Here is an 18,101-nt window from a genome sequence, read left to right as displayed (position 1 = left end):
TTCAGTCTGCCACAACTGTTAGCTCTGTGAGTACAGGTACTGCTTCACTCTTGTGTACTTTGGTATCTTTGGTAACTGACACATAGTAGTTTCAATATTTTTTTTAATGAATGACTAAATTAATGAAAGCATTCAAGGAGCATTTCAATATACCTTAATTTTAAATATGTACTACGTACTTTTATCATACCATTAGTGAGTGTGGTGTTTTCTGTGGGCAGCTTTCAGAGAGAATCTCTTTATTCTCTTTCTATCCTTTGAACTTGATCAATGGAGACATCTAAAACAAAACAAAACGAAAAGCAACTACCACTTGCATTAACATTGTTTCGTATTTTTAACTTCACATTTGGTTGTCTCAGGAAGGACTCCCTTAAGTTTTGTGTACTGTCACAGTGCTGTTCTGCTTTTCAGGGTGTGCTATGGGTAGACTACCTCCAGCCTGAACATTCAGGAGACCTAGAGCAAAGATGCTGTATTAAAATAAAGTTGTGAGTCCAGAAGGAAAATCAATTCTGCCTCTTAGACAAGTGATATTCGAATCATAGTCCGTGGAGTCAGAGCAGCCAGCATTACTCTTATCAACCTGAGCGAATGGCTGCTTCTCTCTAAACCTCAGTGTTCTCAGGAATATTGTGAGAATTAACTGAAATATATGAAGCACTATCTCTAATTCCTTACTCATGGGAGGTAGTCAGTAAAGTTTAGTTCTTTCTCCATGTGAACCAGCATACTATCATGACACTGTGGCATGCAACTGGGTTTCTCATCCTTGGCACTAATGACATTTGGGGTCGGATATTTCTTTACTGTGAGGGGCCATCCTGTGCATTATAGGATGTTTAGCAGCATTTCTGTTCTCTACGCACTAGATGCCAGTAGGACCACCTGCGGGTTGTGACAGATGAAAATGTCTCCAGACATTGCCAAATGTCCCTGGAGGCAAAATGCAAACATTTTATTCAGCAGTGATAAGGGTTAGGATAGGGAGGGAATGTGGCAGTGTATCAGTAAATGTGTAGGACGGGGAAGAAAAATACTTGATTCTTCTCAGAGTGCCTATACTCTTACTGCCTATTATTCCCGTAATTTATTATAAACATAATGTTTGGAAGAAAAATACTTGATTCTTCTCAGAGTGCCTATACTCTTACTGCCTATTATTCCCGTAATTTATTATAAACATAATGTTTGGAAGAAAAATACTTGATTCTTCTCAGAGTGCCTATACTCTTACTGCCTATTATTCCCGTAATTTATTATAAACATAATGTTTACGGTGCTACCTAATAAAATGGCTAACACTTGCTATGTATCCCTAACTGTGCTAGTAAGCTTTGCATGCCGTAATAGTTGAATGTTGTTAGATTGGTATTCCATTGTAAACAGGGACCTTATCTTATACCAGCTCCAAGCACAATGCATTTGTACTTATTAGGTAGCTATTCTATGTGTTAATTGGTCATATTGTACCCAACTCAAAAAATAGGGAGCTGAGGGCTCCCCTGGTGGCGCAGTGGTTGGGAGTCCACCTGCCGATGCAGGGGACACGGGTTCGTGCCCCGGTCCGGGAGGATCCCACATGCCGCGGAGCGGCTGGGCCCGTGAGCCGTGGCCGCTGAGCCTGAGCGTCCGGACCCTGTGCTTCGCAACGGGAGAGGCCACAGCACTGAGAGGCCCGCGTACCAAAAAAAAAAAAATAGGGAGCTGAAAATGGATGGAGGAGTGGAAAAACATAGAAAATGAGTTTATACAAATCTAAACATGGTAGGACACAAATATTCATTCTTTTTCAAAAACTTTAAAAAATCAGCTCTTCTGAGAAAAGTAACTAAATCACCATTAACTTTACTTTTCTTTCATCACTAAGTCAGTATATCATCAGAAAGATGTAAATAAATAGCCACTTTAACGTTAATTTTTTTTTCTATTTATTACGAAGAGGATTCCAGTAGTGCTTAGAAGTTTTTGATTCATTCATACTTTATGTTTTCTTCACTGTATATCATTAACCGTTAAAGATGTCAGAGTTAAACTTTAAATTCAGGACAGTGTTTGATTTTCTCTTTTTTTTCTATTAAAAAATATATTTCCAATTACATAATTAAGTTAGAAAATTAAAACAGAAATTTATAACTTAGGGAGTAAAAGTCCCTGGATGTGAATTATTATTTTTAGCAGTTACATAACATATAACTATGAATGTAGCATAATTATAATTAAATAATCTCCTATCAAAGGACTTTTAGACTCTTTCCAGTTTTTTGCTGCAGTGAATATTCTTGTACTTATTTTTTTGCACACTTGCTCATGTAATTCTTTAGTACAAATTCCTGGAAGTGGAATTGCAGAGTCAATAGACACTCTTTATTTGAATGTTTTATATTATATGTAGTACACATACAATGTTTCACATATGTAGTGCATAAACCTTACAGCATGTTTCCTCCAAAAAATTCCTCTGTGGAAAGAAACTCCAGTATATTCTTTCTTTTTATTTATTATCCAACAGAGAGATGGTAATAAGTCACTCTTTTTCTTGTAATTTCATCCAAGATGAGGTACTAAAATTACACCTAAGTGATGTCCATTGTGGCTGAAAATAAACTTGAAAATGGAGACACTTGATCTCTCTGATTCCCAACTCTATTCTCTAGATGGTACCTAAAATTCTGTTTTTCAAACTGCAGGTCGTGACCCATTAGTGGCTCATGAAATCATTTTAATGGATTTTAATGGTAGTTGTTTTTTTTAATGAAATCTAATAGAATATATTTTCTTACAGTGGGCCCTGATCAAAAAGTGTGAATATATCTGATCCTAGAAAATTTCCCCAGTTACAAGGAGGGGAGCGCCACCAATTCTACCCTTAATCGTCCAACCCTGTGGCCTTGGTTTTGCTGCCCTCACTAAGAACCACTTATGCTGGCCTTTGATGTCAGTGGTGGAATTGTCACAGACGTGTGGAAAATAATCCATTAGGCGTTTCATGCAGAACTCATCATATATTCAGAACTTAGCCAGTTACAACATTATGTCTTTCATGTGAGAAATACAAACAATTCGCTCAGGGAGATATTTTAGTTATTGCTAGCTAGCTGTATGAATTTTCATGGTGTGAACATTTTTCTGGAAGCCTCACTGTTGGGGGAGAGAGATGGCAGAGCTTAGGCCCATCTTCTCACCAGTCAACCCAGTGTCTCCCGTTCTGTTTCAAGGTCCTTCCTCAAAAGCACAGAACTGTGTGCAAAGGGAAAGTGAGGGGAAGGGCTGGGGGAGCAAGGGGGCAGTAGAGGCTTTCCCTGGTCTTTCCTAATCCTTCAGTTCCAAAGGCTTAGTTGGTATTTCAAAATTTTGAAATAAAACCTGCTCTTACAATTAATGCAAATATTATGGTGATTCATCCTTTCCAAATAATTCTTGGTTTCGTTTGACATTTTATTTTTAAATCATGAATTAACATTGACATCACTCTCAGCCTGCTGTTACCTCAGCTCTTCACAGTGAACTCTGTCTGACAGAAGCTGTAAAAGTTCAGATTTTAACCGTCACCCAGTGTCTCTTGGGCTGCTGTTAGGCTTTTAAAACCATGATCTTTGGGCACTCAGTCGTGCATAAATCACGGGGAGGATATTGGAGGGAGGACTGTATTTAATTTGATGTTTTGTCCTGTGCTTACGATTTAGAGATCTTCATTGAGGTGTGCTGTACAGTGGTGATCATGATAATAACCCTGCATCAGTTCTAATAAAGTAGATTTAGTTGAGTCTTTAAAATTAGGGTCAGGGCCACCTTACATTCAATCAAAGTTCAGGAAACCATCCACAGGTTTAAATATATACATAAAATCAGTGTAATAGAGGTTCTGAACAGGTTCTGTCAGTTTAACAAGTCAGCAGTCTCCCTTTGCCTTTAAAGACTGTGGGCTAAGATTGAGAGGATTCAAATGATCAACCCACATTAAAGGCAAAAACAAAATGGTCTTAATATTTTTCTTGGAAGCTTTTTGGGCTTCTGTGTTCTAAGAATAAGAATTTTTCACATGGAATGTTGTAACTAGTGTTAACACTGTATTTCAGTGTAACACTATTTACTGGTATCCTTCATATAAGTGAAAATTATGCTAATGATTCTTTAATATGGATATATACTTAAGTCCGTATAAAACTCCAAGTTTACAGAAAGAGTTATGATTTAGATGATTTGTTCTGTGAATAAGTATTTATTAGCTAACTAACATATTCCGAGCACAACAAAATTCTATTCCTTTCAAAGGTCCATCCCTTATCAAAGTCTTTCATTTGCAGATGAGGAAACAGAGGCCACAGTGGGTTAGTTATATATCCAAAGTCACACACTCAGCAGTGGAAGAACTCTTGAATTTCTAATGATTTAATTCTTCTTCACTAAAAGGTCTGTTTTCCTTTTTTTTTTTTAGCTGTTTGTCTTAACTACAGCTGTTTGTAAATCTTCAATCAATAGTTTCTTGTTTTAGACGAATATTTTCTTGCAAATCTGCATGGCATTCTTGTTCTGTAGAACTCAGAGCCGCTCTTTTCCCTTTTGTTGAAATTCAGCACTACTCTGCATTCCACTAGGAGCCCTCCGATGCTCTTTCCCTCCTCCCCAGTCACAGAGGGCACTAGCAGGAGAGGATTTCATTGGAAACCGGAATCCTCTTTGGAGGACTTTGGAATGTTAAATGATATATTCATTAGAGTGAGGGCTAAACTGTTCTAACAAAGAGACCCAACAGTACACCCGGTTAAAGAACACAGTCTTTGATTTCTTTCTCACATCACCATCAGTCTTAGCTGCCATTCATCATCATGTAAGTGCCAGGTCTTCATGCCTAGGTTTTAATCCAGTGGGACAGAGAAGAAACAAAAACACGGAGGAAGGATGTCAAGGGCCTTAAGTCCAGACCTGGAAATGGCACACAATAAATAGTTCTGACATTCCACTGGCAAGCGTTTCTTCTAATGACCATCCCTAACCCCACAGGAGTGTGGGTGGGGTATACTCTGGCTGAGTGTGTTTCCAGTTACAACTCTATTACTGTGGAAAAGGAGAGAACAGATTTTGGTGGACAGCTAACACTTTGGGACAGGCCCAGACTCAAGTGCCGTTGAATGCTTTATAGACTTCATGAGAAAAAAAGAAAGAGAAAAATTGGCTTCAAATCTTTCAGCTCTGTTTTTTTTTTATCTTCTAGGTTTTCAGGCAATATGTCTAAACTTTGATCTAAGTAAATTTAACTAGAGTTGTCCTATACATATTTAAAATAATGATAAGGATATTTCGTAAGCAAATCCAAAATGATATGTGATTTTAGATACTGTTTTTATCTGGTCATGTGGCTCTTAATTTTTGTCAAGGCCTCTGGGTAACAGAAGATTGCTAGGGCCTGTGATGTTTTAGTATCTGGCTGGGGTTGAGTAAATCTGAGACTGTAGCCTTGATAATAAGGGCTCTTATTTTTGTGCCTTTTGCTTGCATGTTTAATGTTACAGTGTTTCTGGACCACTCTGACAGAGGAAGTGGCCTGCAGCAGCGGAGTGCTCTAGGGGACAGAGCACGGCACACTGTAGCCGTCCTACCCTGTGCTATGCAAAGCACTGATCAGGCCCTCTCACAGCAAAATGACCCCCTCTGAGCTTCTCAACTCAAGTGGCACGTAGAAAGTGGGGAGATAGTTCTAGGACTATCACAGAATTCATGAAGGGTTGGAAAATAACCTATACAAAGAGCTAAGTGAATCTTTGAAGTCTAGATGGTGACAAAAAGAAATGGCCTCTAAGAAATCTAATGGCATGATTTTTATACAGAGGATGAAGACTAGTTGTACCAAACTCCAGGACAGTACTGTGAGGTTGACATCAGTGTTGTGGGTTAGATGTGAGTGGTAATTCCTTGATTACGCAATATTTCTACTGTTAGATTTAGATTCCAAAGAGGAACTACACCATATCCCCCTCCTAAGGTCTTTAAAAAAGGGTTATACTTGGTCTTACTGGAATAAAGCAGTTTACTCCTGCATTGTGGAATTTTTAAGGTTCCTTCCAGTTTTACAGTTCAGTTTTGTATTCTTTTGATGTACAGCTCCAGAATGGCAGAAGACGACCCATATTTGGGAGGGCATGAACAAGTAAGTATTTTAATAATCTCACTAATAATTTTTTGTAAATGTATTCATATTTTAAAATATACAGAGGCAACAATAGTAACTATCAGGGAAACTCTAAAAGTGGTAAAAAATGTCTTTTAAATTGTTTTTCCTTTCCCTCTATGTAAGGTCTGAGAGGACATGTCATGTAAAATGAGTAACTTAAACCCTGCTGTCACATATTGTTGCATAAAAGTTATATATGCTTCAGATCAAATGATAACTACTTGTATTAGTTTCTTAGGGCTGCTGTAACAAATTACAACAAACTGGGTAGCTTAAAACAACAGAGATATATTCTCTCTCAGTTCTGGAGCCTAGAAGTCCAAAATCAAGATGATGACAGGGTTAGTTACTTCTGGAAGATCTGAAGGAGAACCTCTTCTGTGGTTCTCCCCTGGCTTCTGGTGGTTACTGGCAGTCCTTGGCATTCCTTGGCTTGTAGCTTCGTCACTCCAGCACATTGGCCTTCTTCCCTTTGTCTCCTCTGTGTCTCTGTATCCAAACCTCCTCTATTCTCTTGTAAAAGTACCAGGCATTGGATCGAGGGCCCATTCTTTAGTATGACCTCATCTTAACTTGATTACATCTGCAAAGACCCTATTTTTAAGTAAAGTCACATTCAGAGGTATTAGGAGTTAGGACTTGAACATACCATTTTGGGGGAGAAGACAAAGTATTTATTGAAAACTCACCTAATGAGGCAGATTGGTGTAGTAAAAAGGACTTAGAATTCAAAGATCTTAACCAAGTGCTGGCTGCTCTTAAAACTTGAGGAATTACTTAGCACCCCCCTCCCCTCTTCACTCACAGGGATCTTTAAAAGACTTAATGGGCAATGAATGTGCTTTGGGAATGTAAAACTGTTCATTATAATTATATTTGCAATTATAAAGGGATACCAGTGTCCTTTTTTTTTCCTCCTAACTTTGTACTTGAAAATTTTCAATTTCAAGCCTGTAGAAATATTGGATAGTCCAACAAATCTTCGTTGGTTGGTAATATTTTGCCCTATACATATATATGTATATTTATATATATAGAAAGAAAGAGATTTATTTATATAATGTATATATATTTAATGAACCATTTGCAAGCAATTTTCAGACTCTAGGGTAATTAAATATTAAGTGTATTTAAAATACTGATATTTATTCATTCATGAGCTGTTCATTGAGGCATTACTATGTACCAGAACATTGGCTAAGGAGGGGTACAAAAATGTGACACATTTCAGGCAGCTGCCATTCTAATAGGAGGGACAGAGACATGAATAGTTTCCACATGGTGATAAATGCTGTAGTTGTAGTCTGCACGGTATGGGACAGAAATGTCCAGGAGGATCACTCCGTGCTGCCTGGGAAGAAGAGGAGGGTTAGGCAGACTTTCCAAAAGAAGTCTATGTAAGCTGAGATTTGAAAGATGTAATTTGCTAGGTTAGACAAAGAGAGGGAACACTAGGTGCCAGGACACCCTGGTCCGCATTTTGTAATCATTTCACACTTAAACTTTAGCCACCTAAAACATGTATTTCCCAAATTTATGCATGCAAAGAATCAGAAACCAAAAGCGAAATATTGGGTTGGCCAAAAAGTTCGTTCGGGTTTTTTGTAACATCTTATGGAAAACCCAAACCAACTTTTTGGCCAACCCAATACTTTTTTTTTTTTTTTTTTTTTTGCGGTACGCGGGCCTCTCACTGTTGTGGCCTCTCCCGTTGCGGAGCACAGGCTCCGGACGCGCAGGCTCAGCGACCATGACCCAGGGGCCCAGCCGCTCCACGGCATGTGGGATCCTCCCGGACCGGGACACGAACCCGTGTCCCCTGCATCGGCAGGCGGACTCTCAACCACTGCGCCACCAGGGAAGCCCCAACCCAATACTTTCAAAGGGATTTAGTATTACTTCTTTAAATAAAATAGACTTATATAGCATTCGTTACTCTTGATAATGTTCTGATTGGTTTAGAAAGAATGAGTATGCATTGCTTTTCACATTAAGATACTTCTTTTGAATTTTATTGTACAAATGATGATATAGGATAAATCTAAGACCATTTGCTTTGATTGAAGCATGTAAAACATTTGGCTACTCATATTATAAAAAACCTGTGTTTTACCTTTCGCTTTTAATATGCTATCTCTAACAATTAAAGGCAAACTCTAACCAGCATTAGGGTTGGTCAGCTTAGTTTTAAACCATGCTTTCCTGTCTATATGCAGGAAATCCTAACAGCAAGAGATGGTCCTTTATGCCACACAAGAGTAAAACCTGCTGAAAACATTCATTTCGAAAGCTTTTCTTAAGTGGGCGTTTTTGTGATCATCAGCAACAGAAGTTGGGCATGTTCTGATGTTTCCATTTTTGAAGGGAGAGGTCCTTGAAGTTTATTTGTTTGTTTCCTTGTCTCAAGATTAATGGTATATATTTCCTGAAATGTGCATGTCCTCAGTGTTTTAATGTATTCTGGAATTCACTCCCCACCGCTGACCTAATGCACAGTGCAAGCTGCAGCACACAACACAGCTTCCCTCTTCTTGTCTGAAGTGGGGCATGTGTCTCTCCTAAGATCAGAGTTTTGGCCCTCTAACCACTCGTTTTAGCCACCTGCAGGACCATAGGAAATATTTTTTTCTGCTAGGTCATCTTTTCTGCTCTGGGACTGATGAATTCTCTCTGTAAGGTGGGGCCCATTTTTATAATAACATGTTTTTTCATTCCTTTATTTCCTTTTTAGCAAATGGTGAATTGTGTAGATGAACTTCACTCTGAAGCACTGAAGTGGAGTACATTTATTGTTCCTCAATTGAAAATTTGCATACCTCACAACTGGATCTGAAGCCTTCTTTATTTAAACACTGCATTTCTTAGTCTTGATTTAACTAGGCATACAGATTCTTAGGTACCCAAGAATGTCCAATAATATGCTAGTAAAGAAAAGAAGTAAAATATTTGTGTTTTTTAAAAAAATGTCAGCTCCAGCATATTTACTAACTAGCGTATCATAAAACAATGAAACATGTTTGGTTTCTGTGCTGTCCACAGATGACTTACTTAGGTTGAAATAAATGCCAAACTCAGAAATATGAATTTTAAATCCTGAGTGAACTAAGTGGGAAGAAAGTGTTTCTCTTGGGATAAGTAATTATTAGTAACTTATTGTTAGATTATAATTCAATCAAAATATATTGTTTGCCCACTGTATTAGTTTTCTGGTGCTACTGTAACAAATTACCACAAGTTCAGTAGCTTAAAAAATACAAATTTAGGGCTTCCCTGGTGGCGCAGTGGTTGAGAGTCCTCCTGCCAATGCAGGGGACGTGGGTTCGTGCCCCGGTCCGGGAAGATCCCACATGCCGCGGAGCGGCTGGGCCCGTGAGCCATGGCCGCTGGGCCTGCGCGTCCGGAGCCTGTGCTCCGCAACGGGAGAGGCCACAGCAGTGAGAGGCCCGCGTACCGCAAAAAAAAAAAAAAATTATTCTCTTACAGTCTGGAGGTCAGAAGTCTATAATCAAGGTGTTGGCAGGGCTGCATTCCTTCCGAAAGCTTTCCTTACCTTTTTGAACTTCTGGAGGCTGTTTGCATTTCTTGGCTTGCGACCCCTTCCATCATTCCACCTTCCTGCTTCCATTGTTGCATCTCCTACAGTTCACTTTGATCTCCTGCATCCCTCCTATAGGGCCTACCTGGATAATTCAGGATAATCTCCCCATCTGTATATTCTTACCCTAATAACATGTACGAAATCCCTTTTGCTATATGAGATAGCATTCACAGGTTCTGGGGATTGGGATGTGGATGTCCATGGAGGAGCCATTATTCAGCCTGCCACACCCACTAAATTCCAGGTATTTTGTGTTGTGCTAGGTAAATAAAGGTGGAAAAAAAAAAGTGAGGGAGCTCAGTGCTCAGTTATTTGCTCTTTGGACTAAGTTGTATTTTCAGTTTTTCTGTAAGTTGTTCTAGGGCTGCTACCTAATTCTTTCAGGCCTTGAATTTGGATGGCTAGAGGAGGAGTTTATTTATCATCATAAAAGAAATACGGATTTCTAGGATTATCTTCTCATGCTTATATTTCTAAGAGAGTATAAGCTTTAAATCATAAATTCAACAAATATTTAAGCATCCACTCTGATAAATGTACACTGAGTCCTGCAGATATACCAGTAAGCAAGCTACACCATGTCCTTACCTCTGTGGACTTTACAGCTAGGTCATTCTCCTGAAATCCCTTTGTCACATAGCCCCCTGTAAAGTTCCGTACATATGAGAACTTAGCTAGGTCTCCTGAGTGTATTTTTTAGATTCTGATTTGAAGTGTTTTCGGGTTTTTGGTTTTGGCTTTAGTTTTTGTTCCTGTAGTTAAGTTTTAGGTGTTTCAAGTTCGAATTTTTAATACAATGTTGGAAAAATAATGACTGAAATATCTAAATTTTCCTTTTTATAGATGTTTCATTTGGATCCTTTGAATCATACAATATTTAATCCAGAATTATTTCCACCAGAGATGCCACTGCCAACAGGTAAGAAAATTCCTCATCTCTGTTGCCCTGTCATTTTGCTTTTGCTTTCTTTAAATTCAGGATTTTCTGTACATTCTTTTAGAAAGTCAGTGAGGTACTTGGAAAGGAAATGGTGATTTATGTTTTAAAAACCAATCTTTTGGGACTTCCCTGGTGGCGCAGTGGTTAAGAATCTGCCTGCCAGTGCAGGGGACACGGGTTTGAGCCCTGGTCCAGGAAGATCCCACATGCCGCGGAGCAACTAGGCCTGTGCGCCACAACTACTGAGCCTGTGTTCTGGAGCCCGTGAGCCACAACTACTGAGCCAGTGAGCCACAGCTACTGAAGCCCACGCGCCTAGAGCCCGTGCTCCACAACAAGAGAAGCCACCGAAATGAGAAGCCCTTGCACCGCAACAAAGAGCAGCCCTCACTCGCTGCAACTAGAGAAGGCCCGCATGTAGCAACGAAGACCCAATGCAGCCAAAAATAAAAATAATATAAAAAAAAAATAAATTTATAAAAAAAAAAATCTTTCAGTATACTTTTTTGGACTGTGTTTGCACAAACATGTTTGACCCCAGTTACCCATTGTATAACTGACAGTTGTTGCTGATATCTGCTAGCACAGCTCAAAAGGAATTTCTTTACTCCATGTAGGATTTTTCCTTTCACCCAATCTTGTTATCTCTGGTGTCTTTATAACTCCTGTTTCCTTTGTCCCAGGCAAACATGAGGCAGTCTCAACTCCTCAGATCTATTCCAAAAACACTTTTGAGTACCTATTGTGTGCCAGCCAGTATACCAGACACTGGGAACATAAATTGTACAAAAATAATAAAAGTCATCTCAGTAGAAAAATCATCTTTTTAAAAAGCTTTTTGCTTTATGTTCTGACCAGTTGGATAAACTCATGAGGATCATCCTTCCTCCTAACATGACTCTATTAATTATCCCCATCAACAAATTGTTTAATCTCATATGGCCGATTAAAAAAAGTCAACTCAGTCTCTGTTTTTATTTATTGATTCTTACGTAAGCTTGTTGTGATAGCTCTTTTTATGTGCTCCTCACTTCACCGGGGGACTCGCCAGATGTTCACAAGCTATGTGAGTCAATTTTGGAAGTTGTATGTAACAGAGAGTTGTGCGATCACTGAAGTGGGCATCAGCTATTCTATTTACCATGGATTTGCTTGTCCTCAATGGGAGACTTTATCCAATTTGTATCATCGTCATTTAAAATTAGTGGTGTTACTCTGGCACTTTTCATTTTTTAGATCAGATGTTTTTCTGCATTTTTATATCTATTATTTCTAGAAGTTCATGGGAAGGGAAAAAAGTAAATCTGCTGTACCTTCACCTTCATTAGCTTCACGAAGTGTGCTGCTGAGCCCTTTCTCTCTTTACCCCACAAAACATATTTTGTAGGCTACTGTACCTGAGATCTCCTCAAGTGCTGTCCAGTATAAGCTCTAGGTCAGCTTCCTGTGAACAAGTAAATGTCTTGGTAGCTTCTGTGTTTCCTGTGAACTTCTTATTCTGAGGATCAAAGTCTTTTTCTTGGTACTGATACTTTATTGAAAACATGAAAGGTTCTGACCTCAGGAAGCATATTCCATTTAATGCCTTGTAGATGCCAAACGATATCCTGATGCAGACGCTTTCTTAGTGTTTTTATTTCATCAAGTTTATGGCGATAGAAATAAGATGATCAAAAGAACTATCTCAGTAAATATTCTGTAGTCAGAGCTTCATGTTGTAGGAATTATTTAGCCCATAACATTAGAAAAACTTTTATAATTATACCTCAAAATCATATTTTCCAGTTATTACCTCATCATTTTTATTGTCACATACTTTCCCTCTGCATTGCAGTGGCATAGTTCAGTTTTTATAAACCAAGATGTATGGATGTTTTATTCACATTTTAGAGGGATAGAGAGGTAATATAAACCAGTACTAATTTGTAATTTTCATGTAGACTGTTTTATATTTCTTGAAATCTAAAACTGTTAGTAGTTTTGCTACTTGTGGAAAACTATCGGATATGGCACGACTGCTAGGTCTATAACATTATGCTGTAGGATGTCAGTTCATGGCATAGAAATGCGGCCAAGGAAAATTGGCATTAAAACAAATATATGCACATCAAATCTAATTTTCTAGTTGATTTAATGTTTGAGTGTGTTCCCTGAAAGAGAAAAAATGGCCCCATTTCACTAATAAAATTCCCAAACCTTAAAATTTCACATATTTAAAGGAAATTAAATCATACAGCAAAAATAATAGCAAAACTTCAAGTATTTTTAGAAGAGTTAATAAGAAATGAGAGACTTGAAGTTTGGTGTAAATGTGTTCCAGCTCCTCTATATCTTCCATGGCATCCAAATGTTGCCTTCTTTTTTTTAACTGAAGTATTGTTGATTTACAGTGTTGTGTTAATTTCTGCTGTACAGCAAAGTGATTCAGTTACGCATATGTATACTTTTTTATATTCTTTTCCATTATGGTTTATCACAGGATATTGAATATAGTTCCCTGTGCTATTCATATACAGTAGGACCTTGCTGTCAAATGTTGCTTTCTTAAAGACTTCTCTTCTTCATAAGTTCATTTAGCTTTCTAGAGGGAATGTTAATGAATAGATTTATTATATTGTTGTACAGGCTTTATATTAGCAGTGTGAAAATATTTCCTTTTCTAATCAGTTTTATCTCCTTATCAGAAATTAAATTCTAGCCATTTTTTGGAATTTTAAAATTCTAACAGTTTCTTTTCTAAAAGTAGTTAAATACATCTAGGAATTAATTTCATACAGACAAGAGAAGATAAGTTACCTAAATTATACTACATTGGTCAGTCCCTACCCTTTTTTCTTGTGTATGTTTCAGTTCAAATTCAGTCATTTTTCAACTGACTTCCTTGTAAATTTCTTGAATAATAACAGGAAATAATTATACCTTAGTTTCCTACAGTTTTCTAGCCTTATCCTGACTGATCATAATACTGAAAAGGTAAAAATAAATCCTCTCTCAAGTTAAAGTTTATTTTTAATTTCAACCTGAAAGTTTAGCTTTCTTAATAAATATACTTATCTAAAATAAGTCTTGAACTTCTGTCCTAGAGACAGTGAAGGTTGAAATGGACACCAAAGCATTCTAGAATTTTTTTAGTACCATTTTAATTTACATTCAAACAAGTGAGAAACACCATGAGCCTTTATGTATTGCAGAGCTATGGATTATTTTACTGTTGACATAAAAACCAGCTGGGAAGCTTAGGGACTTTCTCATATTGAACAAATTTGAATTTATACTGTCAGAGCTTCTGATTTTCCTTTGAGTTTCCAAACTCAGGTATAGCAGGCTATGGATTAAGCTTCTAGTATTCTTTGTTTTTATAACAATTAATTGGTATGCACCTATCTAAATTATTTTCAGAATTTTATAAAATGCTTGTTTTAGAACAGAGTTTATATGAGAGCACAGTATTCAAAAGTTGTATACAAACATCAAAAGCTGTGAGTTAATAAGAATCTACCATGTCTGAGAGACCAAATTAAATTTGGGAGGGAGGAGGAACAAGCTAGCCAGTTAAGGAATGAGGGCAGTACTTATGGATTCTGAGTATTGGAAAGGAACCAAAAACTTAGTGTAAGGAAAAGCGGATAGCCTGAGATTGTTATCTGTGTGTTTCACGTGTAGGCACTAGCTCAGTCTCTTGTAATTTCACATTAAGCACATTCTCTTTGAAGAATGGAAATCAGTGTCTAATGATATGACGGCAAAAGAAAATTTCATAGTGCCCAGGAAGTGGTTGCTGCTTTTAACTGGTATTTGTGTCATTTAAAAAATGCTTTGTTAGTGGACATGATTGTGAAGGCTGTTGACGCCTTAATCCTTGCCAGACATCATGCCTTTTGTCGGGTTGTGCAATGCGCCATCACCATTCAACAAGACGTTTATATAGTGTGGTTCTCTCTGACGGTGTAAAACTGTTGTTTAAATAAGGATAAATTTAATATTCAAACAAGGAAGATATATCCTTGTGGAATTTTAGCTAAAACATTTATTTGAAGCCTATATTTAAAAACATAATTTCAGTTTTTTACTTCTTTTATATGTATATATTTTTCTTTTTACCAAATTTGAGAAGCCTCACAGTTTCTTTTGGTTTCTGTTTGTTGTTTTGTTTTTAGCAGATGGCCCATACCTTCAAATATTAGAGCAACCTAAACAGGTAAGAAGATGAAAGGGGTGGGACTTTCTCTTTAATTGTTAGATCCGTAAGTCTAATATTAATATCTCAAGCACCAAATAAAATAATAAATGAATTTTACAAAGGAAGTACCTTATCTAGAAGATCAACAACCTGACAAATTATATGACAACTTTATTCATCCACTTTACATTTCTCTTAGTCATTCTTCACACTCTCCTGAGCCTCAGTATGTAGTTCTGTAAAACTTAATTAGAGATCCTTGATATCCCACGATCTCTACTAACTTTGCTTACCAGCCACTCCTAGGAGAGGCATAGGTTATCTCCACTCATTTTCATTTATAAGGGAATACACATGCATGCAGTTCATGTACGCTGAGTTATGTCCATCAACATGTCCCTGCACATGCAGTACTTCTTAGCCTTCCTCCTTCCTTTGGAGCTCCAGCCTTCTCTGTTCTGTCTTTGAAACATGTAACCTAAGATACTAAAGGTACCAGTAGGGTGTAGAGAAAGTATTAGAATGGACGGTTGAGTTCTCTCTGGTGTTAGCTTTGGACTCAGTCTCTTTGTAGTCAGGAGAGGAGCATTTTATTTTATCAGGCTCTTCTTCTTACTACTAGATTCTATAGAGGATACCTGGCTTGAAGTGGCCTCCTCACCATGCCCCCATGGGTGAATAGTTATTAGAAATTGTATGGGACCAGTGCTATCAAAGAGGAGGGAAGAGGATCTCTAATATTTGCCTATAGGAGATTTCAGTCATTGAGGGATGGAAATAATGGTATAGTCTTCTGCAAAATGAGGACAAAGTCGGTAAATCTCCAAATGGATGTGCTTATTAGCACATCTTTGTGAGACTGAGGATGAGTGTACCTGCTCTCTTGAGTTATATCATCCAATACCTTTCCTAAATGTTTTTAGTAGCTCAGGCAAGTAAGTGTAACACTTAACAAATGCTAACTGGGTCGAGAACTTAAATAAAGCATGGTTGTGGTTACTCTAATCGTGGCCTTATATATGTATTTGGATTTTGGTCAAGATGTAAAGGATGTAAATATCTTAACTATGACCGAATAGACTATCCTTACGAGGTTGAACTTGGGTTAACGTTTTTGGTGTGGGGACAGGAATGCCACGTGAGACTTGAGGCCGTTGTTTTAGTCGCTTGCAGGTGGCACACCCTGACCCCACAGGCTGCTGACATGACTTTGTTTTACCTCCGTGTCCAATTCCATAGTGGTGAATTCCCACAGGAGGCCACTGACTCTCTCAAAGACCCTCCCAGTGGAAGGTTATCCCTTAACATTCTAGGCAGTAGTCTGGCCTCCCTGGAAAATTTTCTGAGTCTGTGAAACTGAGAAATCAACTAAACTTTATTTGCATACTAGGTAAAATGTGTTTTTCAAATATCCATTTTCATAAGCATAGCGCTACAATAAGAATTTTTAAATGCAGTTTCTTACTATGGGTCCAGTAGTCACAAGGAAAAATTGATACTTATGATTTATTTGAAGGGTGGGTTACATAAGTCCAAAATTCAAAATTTAATTCGCTATTTGTGGATGTGTAAAAGCTTATCTGAGTAAATCAGTGTGTTTGCTTACCAAACTGATAATATTTTGATGTCTGACTCCAGTGAAAGTAAGAAGATTGTATTTAAGTCAGACTTTCTGACCGGATGGTTATAGCCTTGCCTTTGAGGTTGATGACTCATTTTAAGCAAATGGAGTTACTGAGATGAATGGCTGTGGATTGGCAAACCTTTAATCTCAAAAATTTAGAATCTGAAATGCATCCAGACTATGCATTTGAAGACATCCTAGCTTCCTTAAAAAAAAAAAAAAAAACAGTAATAAATTTCTATCCTCAAGTTAGAAATTCCTTTGCATGGAAGTTTAATACTCTTATCCAACCATGAATAATGTCTATTGTTTTTTAAATGATAAGCAAGCTATTAAGACATGTCTCTTTACTCATATTCTATTTGAAACCACTTCCAGTAAGATATAAAAGTATATGTATAAGTACTTATTTTTCCAATTGTCCTGAAGGAATTTTGTGATTAAAGATAATGAATTAATTTATTAAGTTTAAAAAATAAAATCTAGAAAAATGTTCTTTTGTCTTTGGGGTCTCTGCCACAGTTTTCCCCAGCTCTGACAGAGATGAGTCACAGCATAGACTACTAATTTTTAGCGTATCCAGTTCTGTTGCATATTATTAAGTGCTAATTATCTAATATTATTTAAAAACTGAACTTGTATTTAAATTGATTAACAGTCAGGTAAATCCCTATTTTATGGCTAGTCAATTCTGGAGGCTGTTACACACGCTGTTGCTTTTTCATGCTTTTAGAAATTTCACTTAATTATTAAAAATAAGTCAACTTGGGCTTCCCTGGTGGCGCAGTGGTTGAGAGTCCGCCTGCCGATGCAGGGGACACGGGTTCGTGCCCCGGTCTGGGAAGATCCCACATGCCGCGGAACGGCCCGTGAGCCATGGCCGCTGAGCCTGCGCGTCTGGAGCCTGTGCTCCGCAACGGGAGAGGCCACAACAGTAAGAGGCCCGCGTACCGGAAAAAAAATAAAAGAAGTCAACAGGCTTTGTCTATAAAAGGTATAGGTCTGAATTTGTAACTTTTTTTTTAGTTTGAATTTTGTGAGAAGCAAAACAGAGGATAATTGCCTCCAAATGACTAACCTCAAAAAGCTTCCCAGGTGTTTAGGTTTGGGATCTCCCGAGGAGCCATTTGCAAGAGTTGTTTTAGGTGCCACTTTGATGAGTTGATCATACACACCAGACCCATGTGTGACTTGAAGCAGTTTCCCCGACTAAGGAATTTACTTCAGGCCTTATTTGTCCCATTAAATATGCTTTAGACTGATCCTCTTTGGAAATTAGAAAATTCTCACAGAATTTAGAAACAATTTCAGGTGCTTTCATTAGTTCAGGGTACCAGGACCTCTCAGACTGCTTTTCAAGACCCTGTGAGGCATAGTGAAATGCAGTGCAATCTAAGGAGGGCAGAAATTTTACATTGGTCTGTGAGCTCGAAGCTGTCAAAACCTTCGTGTTTGCTGGGCTCCACTGTCCAGTGTGCAAGGGAGAAAGCCCTCACCACCAAGTAGTGGGTGTTCGAAGCTTCTGATGCCTAGGGATCCAGTAGTGTTTATATGAAGTCAACCCCACAATAACATAAATGAAAGGTG

The 18,101-nt window shown here is 37.9% G+C and overlaps 1 protein-coding gene across 4 annotated transcripts in view; it reads left to right on the top strand.

Moving 5' to 3' along the window:
• NFKB1 (nuclear factor kappa B subunit 1) overlaps positions 1-18,101 on the top strand; it is a 132,193-nt gene that overhangs the window by 27,258 nt on the left and 86,834 nt on the right. For 2 of the 4 annotated variants that reach the window (XM_067736852.1, XM_067736851.1), the window contains exons 2-4: positions 6,103-6,148; positions 10,614-10,689; positions 14,871-14,908. In XM_067736852.1, coding sequence (XP_067592953.1) covers positions 6,110-6,148; positions 10,614-10,689; positions 14,871-14,908 — 153 coding nt within the window. In that variant the 5' untranslated portion in view covers positions 6,103-6,109. Of the gene's footprint in view, positions 1-6,102; positions 6,149-10,613; positions 10,690-14,867; positions 14,909-18,101 lie in introns of all 4 variants that reach the window. The other 2 variants (XM_067736850.1, XM_067736849.1) reach the window with 1 other exon arrangement.

This window comes from Pseudorca crassidens, chromosome 4 (assembly GCF_039906515.1).
Source record: "Pseudorca crassidens isolate mPseCra1 chromosome 4, mPseCra1.hap1, whole genome shotgun sequence".
NCBI lineage: Eukaryota > Metazoa > Chordata > Mammalia > Artiodactyla > Delphinidae > Pseudorca > Pseudorca crassidens.
This window is presented reverse-complemented; position numbering and strand designations above follow the sequence as displayed.